The sequence below is a fragment of the Cydia fagiglandana genome, chromosome 16 (assembly GCF_963556715.1).
Source record: "Cydia fagiglandana chromosome 16, ilCydFagi1.1, whole genome shotgun sequence".
Classification (NCBI taxonomy): Eukaryota; Metazoa; Arthropoda; class Insecta; order Lepidoptera; family Tortricidae; genus Cydia; species Cydia fagiglandana.
The window spans coordinates 83,500-99,691 of NC_085947.1; the positions used below are offsets into that span (position 1 = coordinate 83,500).

The following is a 16,192-nucleotide window of genomic DNA, read 5'->3' on the forward strand; positions in this document are numbered from 1 at the left end:
CATCCAACAATTGGTCGCACACACTAACGTACACATTATGTATACATATATAAACATTAATTTATCATAGTCAATATCATAAATAGGTATGTAGTATATCTTCTCTAAGTTGCCTCTAGAACGACAGTGCATAAACAATGAACCGTTTGTTATAAAGTATTGATATTGATAGGTTGTCGCGGCGTCTATTACGGCCGACGACAAGGAGTAGGTACAGGTAGAGCAGGTTTAACTAAACAGCATTATATTATTGGCCTCGACGCACGATCGATCCTTAGTAGCGAAAAGGAACGATTTTACATGTATGAAGATAGGTACATGCAGGTGCGGGCCGTTCCCAATTCTAACTGAAAACATAACATTCTTCAAATCCTGGGACAACCCATCACCAGCCTAAAATGACATAAGTACTACTTTTTAAACATTATCTAGCTACTACCCTTACGATTAAGTCTCTTTAGAATCAGTATTGGGAACGGCTCGACAGAACACATCCAGCATGTATGATGCAAAATACAGTCGTTATATACAACCAAATAGTTACAAGTACCAATACGCAAACAAGACTAGGCGATATGGCGAAGGCAGGAGCTCTGTCGACAGCGGTTGTCTAGTGTCCGGCGACAATGACATTGAACCCATCTTAAATATATGGGTCAATTTTTGAAGAGGGTGTTTTTTCGACATTTGTATGGCAATTTTTTATTTTTGAAAAATCTGATTTATAATCATCATTTTAGGAAGGGTTCTTAACAACAAAAAATATACTGTAGGAGGCACCTCTGCACTTTTTATAGTTAGCTAGATATGGACGTTTAAAGATCGACATTTGTATGACACTATTTTGCCATTTGTAAGGTGCTTTTGACATGTATAAGGCATTTTTTCGACATTATATGGCAGTATCAACATGTATATGCCACTATTTATTATTTTTGTTGCATTTATAAGACCCTGACGACATTTTTATAACACCTTCTCGACATCTGTATGGCACTATGTCGACATTTGTATGCCACAATCGACATTTATACGGTCAAAATAGCCGTATAAATGTCGCCATACAAATGTCGCGACATGTCGCCAATAATATTTTTTTGCGATATTTCCTACACAATACAACCGATTCACTTATTTATTTTACTATATATTGTAACACTATATTTGCAACTATTATTATAAAATAAACATTTTTATTCCAACTATGTACCAACGTATTAAGCGTCCATACAAATGTCATTGTAGTCGTACCAAAATATATTGAAAGAGATTTTTATCTGTTTTTAAATAAATTAAACTGTTTCCGGGTCTACATTTGATGTCAATCGATGCCCAACTAACCACACTATTGCGTTGTACATTTAATCTAACCGTTAATCAATAGACAAAGAAGATTATAGGGGGTATATTGAAGTCATAACAAAATAGGTGCCGCGCGGGACAGCGATAAAAAGGCTTCCCTTGTTTTATTAAATAACGCATTAATTTATTAATATGATTAAATCAATTCTCTAGAAAATGCTCTTTATAGAAATACAAAGTTGTTTACAGTACGTTGCCTACATCCAAAGCTATGATTTTTTTTATTGCGCGATGCCGCCACTGGGACACGTGAAAAACGGCAAATTTCGCCGTTTTTGGAACTTTAAATGCGATTTTGTCAGGAACAAATAATATTTTAGATACAGTTGTGCATGATTTTTAAAGCTTATAATACACTGAATAAAAATATATACATACCCAGTCTTTTAGTCCTATGGACTTCGAGTTTTAGCCGTGGGACATCAAAAAATGCCTATTTGAAAATTGACCCATATAGGTATGGTGTCTAATAGGTAGCTAGGTACTCTATCCCTACTTGAACCAACGCCAACAAATTGTGATGAAATGAGGACAATATTTGTCAAGCCACTAACTTGTCAAGTTCTAATTTTAGAGTTTGATTAGTTTATCAGTCAGCTTCGGCCTTCGCGTCAAATTAGGAGTCAGACACTAGATAACCGACGAACTCTATAACATACATTAACATTACACTACATACAACGCTAAATCACAAGATTATACGATAGTTATTGTATCATCAGAACCTCCCAAACCGAGTTGATATGAGATATATTGTACTATAATTTAGCCTCGAGCTTGACACAATAGCTTCTGCCGCCGCCCGCGCCGCGCCGGTGACTCCGCTACCTCGCTCACTTTAACTATAATGGCGACGACGGTGCGGTGAATTTGATAGGTCTCTATAGTCCGCTAGAGAGGTTTTATTAAATTCAGCCGCCCTATCAAATAGGTACCTACCGCAATGTAACGAAACTGCCATGCGAGTTCTCGCGCCGTCACATTGCGGACAATGTAACTAATCTGTGTTACTGACCGATACAGTCGCACGTGTGTATATCAGGCGTTAATCAATGAAGTTTAATAAGGTCATCTAATATAACATTTGTTACTGGTCATTCTGCCGGACATCTCTACGCGAAGTGTTAGCGAAGACCACTTAATATGTCCATATTAAATTATACTGACATAGGATCAGCACAATAGTCATGGAGCAATTACACATTAGGTCTCGTTTACTAACAACGAAACGTTTTCAAAAGAACGGATGCTGTGTTGATATAATAGCGACGCTAACGCGCCGCGCCGATTCGGTTCGGTGTTATCTACAAACAGTTTGTATTCATGCAGGCATTAAGTATCTGCATCGGTATTAACTGCCTCAAACTATTTAGTTCGCGTAATATCGCGTTAAATATTGTTTCTGTTTGTAACTACAAGGAATACCGCGTCTTTGTGAATTGAATTTACTTAACTTATACCTGTAGTTAACATATGAAATATAAAGAAACCAGGCACAGCACGGCGTGGCGGCATCGGCAGAAGTATTTGCTAACTTCCAATTAGAAGCCTTATCGAACAAATTACCGCCTTCTTAACAAGAGCTTTACTTCCTTTGGGTCCCTCTAGGATTCTTTCATAAACTAAAATAATAAGATGAAGAAAAATATACCATACCTCCTGTTTATGTAGAAGTAGATCGACTTTTAAACTTATGTAATCGGAGGATATATCTATAAATAAACCTCGAGTTCAAGTATAGACTTTACTTTATCTTATGAAAGAAGTCTTCAGAATCAATGAAATAATAATAAGAGCAAACTTTTAACTGACCATCGGTAAACCGTATGTTTTACAATAAAGTTTAGAAATGGTCAATTAAAGTTGTGGACAAGGGTAAGTACTCGGCTGTGGGCCTTTTACAACAATCAGTAGGTATATGTATTGCAAGAAACTTCGCTTCACAGAAGCACGAACGGTAAACTTACGATATATATTTCGTTGCATATATAAAAAGCTGCGAATAAGAAACGACGTATTTATAATGTAGGTACTAGTATAATAATAAACATCGATATTGCAAAATGAAGGTTCGGCGCCCCTGGAACTGAGACGGCAGAATTTATAGCCTTATAGCAGTGTCACTGACGCCCAATCTGACGATGAGCGGGCTCAAGGTCAACGAGGCCACGGAACAGGGTTGTCACCTATTCGATGCTACGATATAAACAAGACAACCCTGATATGATACGATTGTAAAATAAAAATATATTTTTTTACTTACAACAAATGTATTTGCTATTGGAAATACATGACGATTTCATTCAATTAGTACACCAATTATATTTTAATTATTAATTGGCTACCTGTCCTAATTAAAGACACTACTACAAGTGGATAGAATAAAATTACCGTCGCAGTTCCTCGGTGCGTTCTGCATTTAACCTAGGACGATAACATTACAACAACGAGGGAATCACTGTGTACTTTACAGGATCAGAGTTAACGTGAAAACATAACACGCTCGCAAGTGCCAGCCCTAGGTATGTGTTCACGCGAACATGTCGGTACTGGGGTCGATATAAGTGCTTACTTTACATTCCTTCTACTCTATAATAACCCATCTATTCTCAACAAGTATCCTCCCGCTCGGCCGCTAGCGAACAAACGTAGTGATGCGGTAATACTGAACGTTGGACTACGCCCGACCGACTCAAGCTTACATTTACCTGTATTTATCAAATTTACTATATCATTTTAGCTTTAAATACACATATACACGTCAACGTCAAGAATTAAAGTTCTGTTCGCTATAAATGAAAGGTACATTGTATACTAGATAACAGACGGGTCGGCGGCGCGTGAACGTACATAGGTACTATAGAAGCAATTGACTATGAAGGCGTCACAAAATATACGCTCTAATTCACAACATACAATAAACGTTTTGAAAATATCGCTCTACAAGTATTATAATATAAATAAACTTTGGAATATCAAGAATATGAAGGAGCCGGCGTCCACGCGGCCGCGACCAAACAACAGCGCCTAAAGAAGAGATAACAACGGTAGGATACACCTTATACATACACTGTATATGTAGGTATAGTTCCAAGTTACACGTTAAACACCTACCACTGCGGAGCGGCCCGTGCATGCCCGTGCGTGCGGTGCAAGCGTTAAAGCTACAGTAAGCGTAACAATTAAACTACCTACTGAGCGCCCGCCGGCCGCCACCTTCTAATACTACCACATACAAACTTCCCACTTGTGATACTGATCATGCTACGAAAACGGGGCCTAGCCAAGATAACAATCGTTGATAGAGCACGCCATTCGAAACTTAAATAATGTGTGGAAACAGTCACTTGATTCTTTTTAGCATTCATCATCCCGATACATTTTGTCTTTTCGTTTGGCGTTTATCAATGAACGACTGTCATATTGACTTAGCCCCCAGCCTAGTCAAGATAACATTGATCGCCAAAGGCTAATCGAAAAATAGAAACGTATCGGGATGACAGATGATGAAAGGATGTTACGTGATCAACTGATCATCTCCATACATTATGTTTCGTGTGGCGTGCTGGCGTAGTGTGTGCGTAGTGAAACGCTGTCTGTAATAACTGCTTTTTGACAATAGCCAGAGCATCTCGTTAAAACTTCTTGGATTGGGTCCCTCATTTGCTGAAAACGAATACCTCTAAACACTATAAAATGTGGTGGGTTTGTATGGGCGGCGGTCGGCGGCGCCCCGGTGAACTCAGCCGATATGTGATCAGAAGCGGGACAACCTCAATTATTGCAACACCCTCTCGCTCACTCAACCGCACCACGGATAGATGAATATACAGCAGGGAGAATTCAATTAATAAACTGTTATAATGTTCATAAAAGGCCTCAATTTCGTTGTAGATTACGCTCCGAGTCCCAAAAACTAAAGCGCAACGTCATTCGTTTTATCTAACTCCGAAATTGGATACTAGATGGCGTTGCGCTGCGATTGCAAGACCAGAAGCCACCGAGCAGCGCCATCTACAATAATAAAAGTTTATTGAATGACTCCTCCCTGATAACGTCGGAAAGGCACTGCAGTAGGTACCTACTGATGTGCCAGCGTCCTAACCGATAAAAACGAGATATCCATCATTAACAATTTATTGAGCATTCGGTGCGATCTTTTGATGCCGAGTACGGTACGAGTACTGCCAACAGTACGAGTACAAGTAATAAATAAACCGGCCGCCTCTCTCTCCACTTTACAGAGAAAACATTTACACGCTATCATAACTTCAAATGCAACCAAGTCTGTACTTTAACAAAATACAAATTATTTTTTACAAGTTATATTCTCATAATCAAATAAAATAAGTATAATAATGTACATCTACCTAAATACTTATATGTTACAAGGTTAAAATTAATTACTCTCAAAAACAATTAAAATACGTAAGTAACTGTATATTTCCATTCCATACAGATACCTATTTTTATTGCTCTTGAGTATATATGTATTACACCGGTACTTTCGCAATATTTCCACTTGAGATGAGAAATGTCAAGAAGAAATACTATGAGGCAGTGATAAAACCAGACAAGATGCCCTCGCCTCGCGGCCGACGGCCACGTTCACCTGAACGTGGCAACAAACATACAAGCGAATAAATCGTAACAATACATGATATACTTCTATGTAAACGGCATACAAGAAAACGCATATAAAACAATATATCTTTACAACGAGACACATTTACAATAACTTTATTTATAAATTATTTAAGCTTGCTCTTTTATACAAAAAACAAATCAGGTGACGCCCGTGAGCACACATCATACACAAGCATAGTCCTCATAAATATGTACACACATCATGATTCTATTTCGTCATAATATTGTACACATATTGACATTGAACAAGTAGTTTAGATACGAGTATATGTATGCTGCGGGTGAAACGGCGTGTTGACATCATAATGATACAGTCAGCAGCACAAGTTGCTGAGCGGGCGAGGTGTTCAAAATTACCTTGACACGCTCTTATTCCCTTAACAATAAAGTCGAGTCAAGATCATTTTAAACACCTCGCCCGCTTGGCAACTTCTGCTGCTGACTGTACAAGTGGAGAAGTTTAGGCCTTAACTATACACAAACATACTTACAACATATCTGAACAGTCTGTACTTACTTGAAAACAATATCTATTTGGTAGAATTTTGAAACTAGCCAATAGTCAAATTACGACTAGTATAGTCAGTAGCAAAAATAGCTGAAGGGACGAGATGTTCAAAATGATCTTGGCATGATTTTATTGTTAAGAAAAAGAGCATGTGTAAATCATTTATGTAGAATCTCGCTCGCTTAGCTACTCCTGCTGTGTAGTACCTAGCTACTCCTGCTGTGTAGTACCTAGCTACTCCTGCTGTGTAGTACCTAGCTACTCCTGCTGTGTAGTACCTAGCTACTCCTGCTGTGTAGTACCTAGCTACTCTACATAATATATCCACTTGTCAATTTGTACAGACCCACGTACAGTACAGACATTTCAGATACGATACATTTGAAACAGATTACGCGATTTTATTTCTATGATCAATAAATCATCATTAAAATCCCATTGCGTGATAGTTTTGTTGGTAAAGGTATCAATGTAATTTATAGATGACATGTTACGTTCATAGAAAGAAAACAGCATAGTCCTAAACAATCAAGTAAATACAAAACACAAGTAAATACAGAACTGGGTTCAAGTGCAAGGAATCTAACGATAAATAAGTGCTCGACGGCCGAAGTGAAGGCAACTCTTATGCGCCAGCATTACGGTTGCTTTCGCTTTGGCCAAGTTGTCCTAACAGCTTCGCATGGGACCCCTAATATAATTTAATGATACATGACTAGCGCGCGGAATTCCTCGTTCAATTGGCCGACATTTCGGGGCAGAGGACCAGTCAAGTGGCGACGACCATTTAGTACATTTGATACTTCTGTCAAATATGCATTCCATCTTGGTACTTAAAATCCTATTCGAGCGTATAATACCTACAAGTCTAAGTAGGAAAAAAGAGCACAATTGGAATATTTCTAAAGTCCCCATTTATTACAGGTTTTAAATACTTTTCCTCCCCATGTTCAAAATTGGAAGGTAAAACCGAGGGGATGTTCCTTATCAGCAAGCATCTCAAGCCGTGTGATGGTTCTATAATGACGAATGACGATAGGACGTATTTTTCAAATCCACAGAACTGGTACGGCGACCGTTAACATTTCCTGAGAATATCATACATGCCGTTCAAATGTCTTATTAGAATCTAATCTAATAATTAGATCAAACAAATTAAATGAGCACTATGTATGTGACCATTTCCCTGAAAGATTTTATCAAGAAGACTAGACACTTAAACGGTAGATGGAGTATGGAGGAGATCGCCAGCTGTTTGATGAATATACCATATGCTGTCTCATTCAATACAATACAGTCAAACGTCAGTTTACCCGTGGCGGGCCTTATTGTATTTACAATAAGGTTTACGAATTCTCAGTAGATGGTACAAGTAAGTATAGTCGAGGGTCAATTTAATCGCGTGAATGATATTCTCAGTAAGTGTTGTATCGCCGCCGCCGCGCCGCGCCGCGCCGGGGACGGCTCGTGTATCCTCGAGCCTCGCCACCGGCACCGGGAGGCGGTCACTTGTCCTGGCGCGAGATGGCGAGCACGCGCTGCAGCTCGGCGTCCTCCCGGCGGCGGCGGCGCTCCGCCTCCTCGGCGAGGCGCGCCGACTCGGCCGCCGCCCACGCCCACTGCTGCTCCTCGCTGGGCGCGCCGCCGGGCCCGGGCCGCACCGTCTCCTCCTTGCCTCGCTTCTTCTGCTTGCTGCGCCCGATCCCGCCTATAGTGTGAACGAGACTCTTGGCGTACTTGACCGGTTTGGGCGACTTCTCCTTCTTGGGCAGCGTGTTCGGCCACGTCTCGTTAAGATTTTTATTCTGGTCGCCGAAATCGGCCGCCCAGTCGTTTTTGGCCCAGTTGTCAGTTTTATTGGCCCAGTTGTCGGTCTTGTTCGCCCAGTTGTCAGTCTTCCGGCTGGAGGCGGCCCAGCTGTCCGTTTTGTTGTCGTTCCACGCGTCGCTGGAGGCGGCGGGCTTGGCCCAGGCGTCGTCGGCGGCCCAGTCGTCGTTCCAGCCCCAGTTGTCGTCGGCGGGAGGGGCGAGCGCGGGCTTGGGGTCCGGCCTGCCGGAGAAGGGGTCGGGCGGGGCGGAGACGCGGCCGCCTCGCTCCGGCTTGGGGAAGCCGTTGAGGCCGCCGCCGAACAGGTCCTCGGGCTGGAAGATGGCGGCGGAGCTGCTGCGCGCGAACGGGTCCTTGCTGTCCGCGGCGTCCTTGAAGGGGTCCTCGATGTTGAAGGGGTCCTCGTAGCGGTAGTCCTTGAAGGGGTCCTCGGCGAAGTCCAAAGTCTGGACGAAACAAGCGGGTGAGCGAGTGTTGTGGTGGCGTCGGGAGGGGGGGTGGGGTGGAGGAAGGGTAAGGGTGGGGTGGGTAAGTGTACGCACGTGTCCGCTCCGGGCTGCGTCCGCTTAGCGCTGCAAGTGGGGACAAGCACGAGCCGAGTTAGCATGTTAGTGCACAGTGTTAATGATCACGCCGCACTCCTGGTTCAAACGGATTAGCATCCTCGACACCCGCCGAGTTGGTATAATGATAACCACTCCCATTGTCTCGACCGGGAGCCAATAATACCACAATTAATCTCATCCTGAAGGGAACTGACTGATTTTAATGGCCATATATTTTCAGCAAGACACCCAAAATCTCAGGTGGAGATGTTTAGCCGATAAAACACCTAGGAGACCATGCTAGAGCAAGACATATCGCAATAATTCTAGAGATTATTAAAAAACCCGACTATGTATAACCAACTACATGTCTTTAAGTGGAAGTCGTTATAATGGTAAGTATCGAGATAACCAATCAAATGATTAGTTAAGTTAAAAGTTTAGTAGGTTAGTCTCCAGGAGTGAAGGCGTGCGCGCAGTACATACCAACAAACACAAGCGACCAATCGTCGACCCTATCTCGTGGGAGTAAGGTCTACAATGGTAGAGTGTTGTTGTCGGTACCTACGGTCAGATATTTACATATAAGACGCAGAAATGAAAATTAGAGAAGATATTAAAATAAATAAAATGGGATGAGGATTAAATATATACATTCAACTACGTTTTATACCATAATATATATATGTACAGTAATTTCGTGCGACTAGATTACAGCAATGACACCTCTATATGATGGCAGAACGGCCAAATAAAATAAACTTATATTATAGTACCTTTGCGGTACGGCTTTTAAGCAGTGTTGGCCGAGTGGCGGATCTCACGTCCGACTTTCAATCCGGAGGTCGTGGGTTCAAATACTTCAAATCCTGGCTCGTACCAATGAGTTTTTCGGAACTTATATACGGAATATCATTTGATATTTACCACTAGCTTTTCGGTGAAGGAAAACATCGTGAGGAAGCCTGCATACATCAGCCGCGAGGAAATTCAATGGTGTATGTGAAGTCCCCAACCCGCATTGGGCCAGCGTGGGGACTATAGCCCAAACCCTCTGGTGCTTGAGAGGAGGCCTGCGCCCAGCAGCAGGACATATACCTATAGACTAAATATTTTTTTATAGTACTTTTAGTATAATGCAAATAAAATATTTCTGATTCTGAGTTTTCTTCTTCCTCGCGTTATCCCGGCATTTTGCCACGGCTCACGGAGCCTGGGGTCCGCTTGACAACTAATCCCAAGAATTGACGTAGGCACTATTTTTTACGAAAGCGACTGTCATCTGACCTTTCAACCCAGAGGGGAAACTAGGCCTTATTGGGATTAGTCCGGTTTCCTCACGATGTTTTCCTTCACCGAAAAACGACTGGAAAATATCAAATAATATTTCGTACATAAGTTCCGAAAAACTCATTGGTACGAGCCGGGTTTGAACTAGACGTGCGCGCCGCCGCGGCGCGCCGCCGCCATAAGGAGTCAGCGCGCCGCCGCCGCCGCCGGTAGTTTAAAATTCGCGCCGAGACAAAGCCCGCAAGAGTACAAATTTAAAATCAATGGACATAAAGCGCGTGCGACGTGCTTAGCTTTAGCGTTCCCACTGTTACGTTTTTTTTTAATTCATTGTATGATTTATTTTAACCCATAAATCGATAACGTCCACTATAATGGACATCCCAAGAAAAAAAATTCTGCAACAAATATTAAAGCATAGCATTACTTTCCTCTGGTAGCGTACTTACACTACCAGGAAACTACTACTACTACTAATACTACTTGAATAATATGTTATTTTTAAGTATGTATGAGTATATAAGAAAATATTGGGAACCAGTGTGAACATAATCTTTTTGTCAAAGTCCTACAGAACGCAGAACTTGCAAGGAAGCATCCGACAGACTGACATTTTACCCATTTTTTTTTTATATGACAGTATTAAGCAGCGTTAATATAAAACGTATAATAGGTTACTAACTGGTCTGTTTATTACGTGGCAATATGATTTACATAACAATGTTTTTTGTTTATGGGTAAAACAAGTGTAAAAAGTGTAATGTCCAGTATTTTGCCCGTTGTAGTTTGTAGTCGACAACACGGCACTTTTGCTAAGTCCAATATGTTAGACGTTGCCAAGTATGCGAAGAGTAAAATTATTAAATTTTCTGGTAGTTTTTGTGATAAATAAATTAAATAGAGGGATGTTAGGTGTTTCAAAACATTTTAAAAAGCCATTACTTGCCGTATTACGTAATGAACCAAATAGATAAAAATATATTTTTATAGATTTTTTCCCTATGGATGTGGTGTGTGTGTGTGTGTGTGTGTGTGTGTGTGTGGATTTGTTTTTATCAAGAGACATACCCGATTTCATTTGAGAAATTTGGTAGGAAATTTTTGATAAAAGTGCATGCATTATTGTAAAACCATTGCTTGGATGTTACTGCTTCCTAGGATAACCCGCTGTTTGATTTAATGTTAAATAAATGACGTTAATGACTGGTAAAATTTTACCACCTACGAGCTATAAAGTTATTCCAAAAATACAAAAATAGTAGGTTTTACTTCAATTCATTACATAAGTTGACATTATCAGTAAGTGTATTTCTAATTAAAAAATGCAATTATTCTATATTTATTTATAAAAAACATGAATTGGACTAAAAAAAACCTTATGCACGTAAAGTAGGTAGTCTATACTCGGCAACGTCCAAAATACTGGACGTATTTTCATTACGCGGCGTGTTTTTTTATTTACACCGATCCTGGCAACGTCCAACATACTGATATATGTTTTTTTCATGATATTTCTACAATAAACCAAAAAAACGATATAACACAGTTTTTTTGAGTTTTTTCCCGTGTTGATTTAAGAGTTAATCTTGGTTTCTCGTTATACGTATATTGAAAAGTTGAAAATCCCACGCCGCCGGCGTTACGCCGCCGCCGTGGATTTTTTCGTGGCGCGCCGCCGCCCGATTTTTTTCGACCGGCGCGCACGTCTAGTTTGAACCCGCGACCTCCGAATTGCAAGTCTTACCGCTAGGCTACCAGCGTTTACTTAATTTCTGATTCTGAGTCTGATTCTGAATGTACGTACATGCGTATTGATTTAACTTTCTATTAGTATTAGAGGTACTATACAGCCAGCTATAAGTATTTTGATCCGACAATATTTGACAATGTCGCTGCTGCGATGAACCTTATAAAATGTTTATGAAGTGAAATATATTTTAAATTCTGTAATTTACATATACGGATACATATACGGATATTACAAATGAAGGCAGGCAGGAAAGTTTAAAGTAATAATGATAATAAATCATACTGACACAAAAATAATAATGAACATACACAGTCGTGCTTCACGTCAAACAACGAGCAAACCAAACGATCAAAGCGACTGAACACCGCAGCAATGGTTCCAGTACAATGAGGTCAATGAGATACGAATGTCGTTCAAAAAGGAAATCCGCGAAATGTCTCAAACCTGCCTTTTTGTTATCACTCAATCAATCCAGTGACTTTTTTTTTATATTTCCATTTTTTTTATAATATAGGAGGCAAACGAGCAGATTTTTATAATATAGGGGTCACCTGATGGTAAGCGATTACCGCCGCCCATGGACACCCACAACACCAGAAGGGTTGCAAGCGCGTTATTGTGATAAATTGCTCATTTTCTATCTAGATTTAGTTATAATATTCAACACGTGTCCACAACCTACATATTCTTTATTATTAGGAATGTTGTTCATATTAAGCATCAAAAAAATTGATCTAATGTTGAAAATGCTAATGAACAGTCCTGTCCTGACTGTTATAGTAACAACGAGTAAGTAGATGTCGAATTTTTTAGAATTCGGGTTGTTTTACGGTACCGGAGACGTTTTAACTAAAAATTCAATTAAATTAGTATATTTGTTAGCTTGCACCTTTAACCACTGTGTTTGCAAATTAAGCCCCAAAATGCATCCAAACAGAGAAAGTAAAATGTATAAATAGCCAAGCGCATCGACATTCAAGAGTGGCATAATCAAATGGCAGTAACACATGAAAAGCGTTGAGACACCACAGCCAGCCAGCCAGTTACGATGATAACCGAGATGTTCGTGCCGCGAACATTATAATTATATTACCTAACTTGCGAACGTTAAGCTTTTTTAACTACATAAAATTTGCACGTGAACAAACGACATTAAAGACATATTTAAGTAACCATTCGTACACCATACTTATTATGTGCAATGGAATAAGGTTTACTAATGATCACTGTGTTGATGTGTCAGTGCGCGTACTTGTAGGTACCCATATGTAGTTACGTACATTTTACTTTCTCTGCCGCACAAACAGTAAGAAAAACAATCAATAATTATTAAATAGATAATAACAAGCGTAGCCGTCGACCGCCGTCCGCATGCCGCTAACTCTATACTAGACTAGGAGGGGAGGGGGGAGGGGAGGGGCAAACATAACAAAATAAACTCTGTAAACAAACTATTAGCGTCAAATTATAAACAATTATCGAAATAGGATAATTCAAAGTGATAATACTTAATGCTGGACTTATATTGAGAACTTACTTGTAAGTAAAAACTGGGTTTATTTATCTAAATTTAGTATGTATTAAATTTATCCGATTTCGAGCATATGGTACGCATAACACATTTTCTAATAAAATAAATTAAAATAGGAAAATTTATCAAAAAATACATTTACCTAATTATAAACAAAGTTAAAATTTTGTTTCACAAAATAAATGTATGTATATTGTTATAAGTTAAATAATGATTTAATGATTTTAAATTTATTTTAATACATCTACATTAACTATGAGTATCTGAACTGATCTGTGATCAGTATGTGTGTACAGTCAGCAACAGAAGTGAGTGCGGGCGCGGTGTTCAATTATGTACTTTACATATATAAAGTGTGTAAACACAGCTGTGTTACATGTAGGTATAGCTTGTGTCGTGCCTTGTGGAAATCTAATAAATAATTTCGGTTTTAGTGCAGATCATAATCAACATTATCAATCAGCATTACATTCATAATCAACATTATTCGCATGCCCTTATCCTTATTGTCATTTTCTTAAGGGCGCCTCATGCCTTTTTCTTCCATGCCTCTTTGTCGCCCGTAATTCTATCATTTATTTACACTTCTTTTCATATTAAGGCTTGGCCACACACAGAGCGCGACTCAGCGCCGCGTCCGCGCCGCGTGATGCCGACGCGAAGCCTGGTCAAACAGGGCGCGCGCCGATCGCGCCGGCCTCACGCTCTCAACACGCCCTCAAGGCGCGCGTGAACGCGGCGCGGCCGCGCGGGAACGCGGCGCACCGCTCGCTGCCTAACGTCCGATCCTACTGATGTGACCTTGCGCGACGCGGCGGGCCGCCGCGTTCGCTCGGCGCAGCGCTGCGCACGCGCCGCGCGGACGCAAGGGGCCGCGCGGCGCGGGGCGCGACAGAAGCGGGGCATGATACCGGCGGGACGCAGTCTGTTTGACGTCGGTAACCTGTTAGCATGTGCCGCGGTCGCGCGGCGTGGACGCGGCGCGGACGCGGCGCTGCGTCGCGCTCTGTATGTGGCCAAGCCTTTAGGTATCTTTCACACAGTTCATCCACCTTTTCGTTCCCTTTCACATTCACACATTCACGTAAGGCTATATTCGCGAATAGTTATGCAAAATTTATGACATTCGTGTTTTTCACATCAAAGGAAGCGAACCACGAATTCGCGGAGTTTAAGCGACCACGCTCAACTGGGAAAATTAATTCGTACGTAAACCACTCGCGCTTCGAACGCGCTAATGAATATTCGATCGCCACTCACACGAGGGCGAACCGCAAACTTTCGCACGGTATACTAAACTTCGTGCAGTACGTCAGCGGTCCAAATAAAATATTTAGAGAACAGTAGTAACTTAGCAAGTAGAAGTTACGCCGCGTAGGGTCACCCGTCACTCTCGATGCTGACTGTACTCGTGTAGTGTGCGCGTGTGTGTGGGGGGGGGGGGGGGGGGGGTGCAGGCGTACCTTGCCGGGCGGGTTGGGGCGGGGCGGCGCGGGGCGGGGCGGCGGGGTCTTGTGCCGCTTGGGCGGCAGCGACGGCGTGGGCGAGCCGCGCGGCGGCAAGTGCAGCACCGCGAACGGGTCCGCCTCCCACGACGCCTGCCGCCACACACGAGTGCGTTACCGAACGTGTCGCTTCAGGTTAACGCGCGTGACGAGGCCCGTTGAGCCCTCGCGGGTGCGATCGCGGCCGGGCGTTGCGATTCCAAAAAGTAGAAAAGCGAGTGGAGCCGCCGGGGCGACGGCCGGCGAGCTCCCGGCGCGCGGCGCGGCGCGGCGAGCGGCAGAACGAGGCCGTTCATACATTTTGTCGAGCGCGACGTATGAATGGCCTTAACTTGCCGCTCGCCGCAAATAAATATTAACGTCTCGATGCATCGGATCGGTATTCGAATCCCTTGACAGTGAACGTAACGCCGGTCGCTCGGCCGCAAAGGACCGTACATTAAATTAGCAATTAATGTTACGGCAGGCCTCGTACCATATGCCGCCGCGATCGCAACCGCAAATGAGTACGGACCATTATTTCAAATCGGCTTTCTATTTCTATTCAGTCGGCGAAAGCCAAATAGCTCCCACAGTAATAAAAACGTGATCAGTAGCAACACATGACGCCACGAGTAGCGAGTACTTACATCGACGGGCTGCTTATTGTCGGCGGCGGCGAAGGAGTCGCCGGCGAAGGGGTCGCCGCCCGACGCCGCGAACGGGTCCCGCCCGAACCCGTCCTGCACAACAATAGGATTTTCACCTCAGCAGATCGAACAAGGGTACTTTGCTTCTTAAAAACAGTGAACAAAATGCGATTTTGCTCACTGAGTTATTTTGTCTCACTCAGTGAGCAAAATCGCATTTTGTTCACTGAGTGAGACAAAATGTCATTCAAGTGACCATTATAGTCAAATGTCATTTCAACATGCGGGGTCTAATACAAGTTCGATATACTTGGGTTCTATTATCTCTGTCCCTCTAGGTCTAGGTATGTTCTCATTGCTTAGGGTGAAAAATTTTGTGTACTACACGAGATCAAAGTTATTTACATCTCGTGCGCTTTTGAATCCCTTACTACGCTCAAGATTCTAAATTAGATTCACTCGCTACGCTCGTGAATCTATTATAGAATCTTTCGCTTGCACGGAACTCAAAATAAGCACTCGAAGAAATATCAAACTTTGATCTCTTGTTGTACAAATAACTATTATCTAATTGAATCGTTACGTAATAGACGTTATC

The 16,192-nt window shown here is 41.9% G+C and overlaps 1 protein-coding gene and 1 long non-coding RNA gene across 2 annotated transcripts in view; both read right to left on the minus strand.

The window, feature by feature from the left end:
- Positions 1-2,570: 2,570 nt before the first annotated feature.
- On the minus strand, positions 2,571-7,958 carry LOC134671668 (uncharacterized). The gene is made up of 2 exons (XR_010099248.1): positions 6,820-7,958; positions 2,571-6,723 (listed from the first exon to the last, which is right to left on the minus strand). It is a non-coding gene; the product is annotated as an uncharacterized LOC134671668 (long non-coding RNA).
- A 62-nt stretch (positions 7,959-8,020) lies between these two features.
- LOC134672175 (epidermal growth factor receptor substrate 15-like 1) overlaps positions 8,021-16,192 on the minus strand; it is a 38,763-nt gene continuing 30,591 nt past the window's right edge. Inside the window, exons 15-17 of the mRNA XM_063530075.1 lie at positions 15,595-15,710; positions 14,924-15,058; positions 8,021-8,790 (exon numbers count right to left, since the gene is read on the minus strand). Of these exons, the coding sequence (XP_063386145.1) occupies positions 8,023-8,790; positions 14,924-15,058; positions 15,595-15,710 (1,019 nt within the window). The 3' untranslated portion in view covers positions 8,021-8,022. The remainder of the gene's footprint in view (positions 8,791-14,923; positions 15,059-15,594; positions 15,711-16,192) is intronic.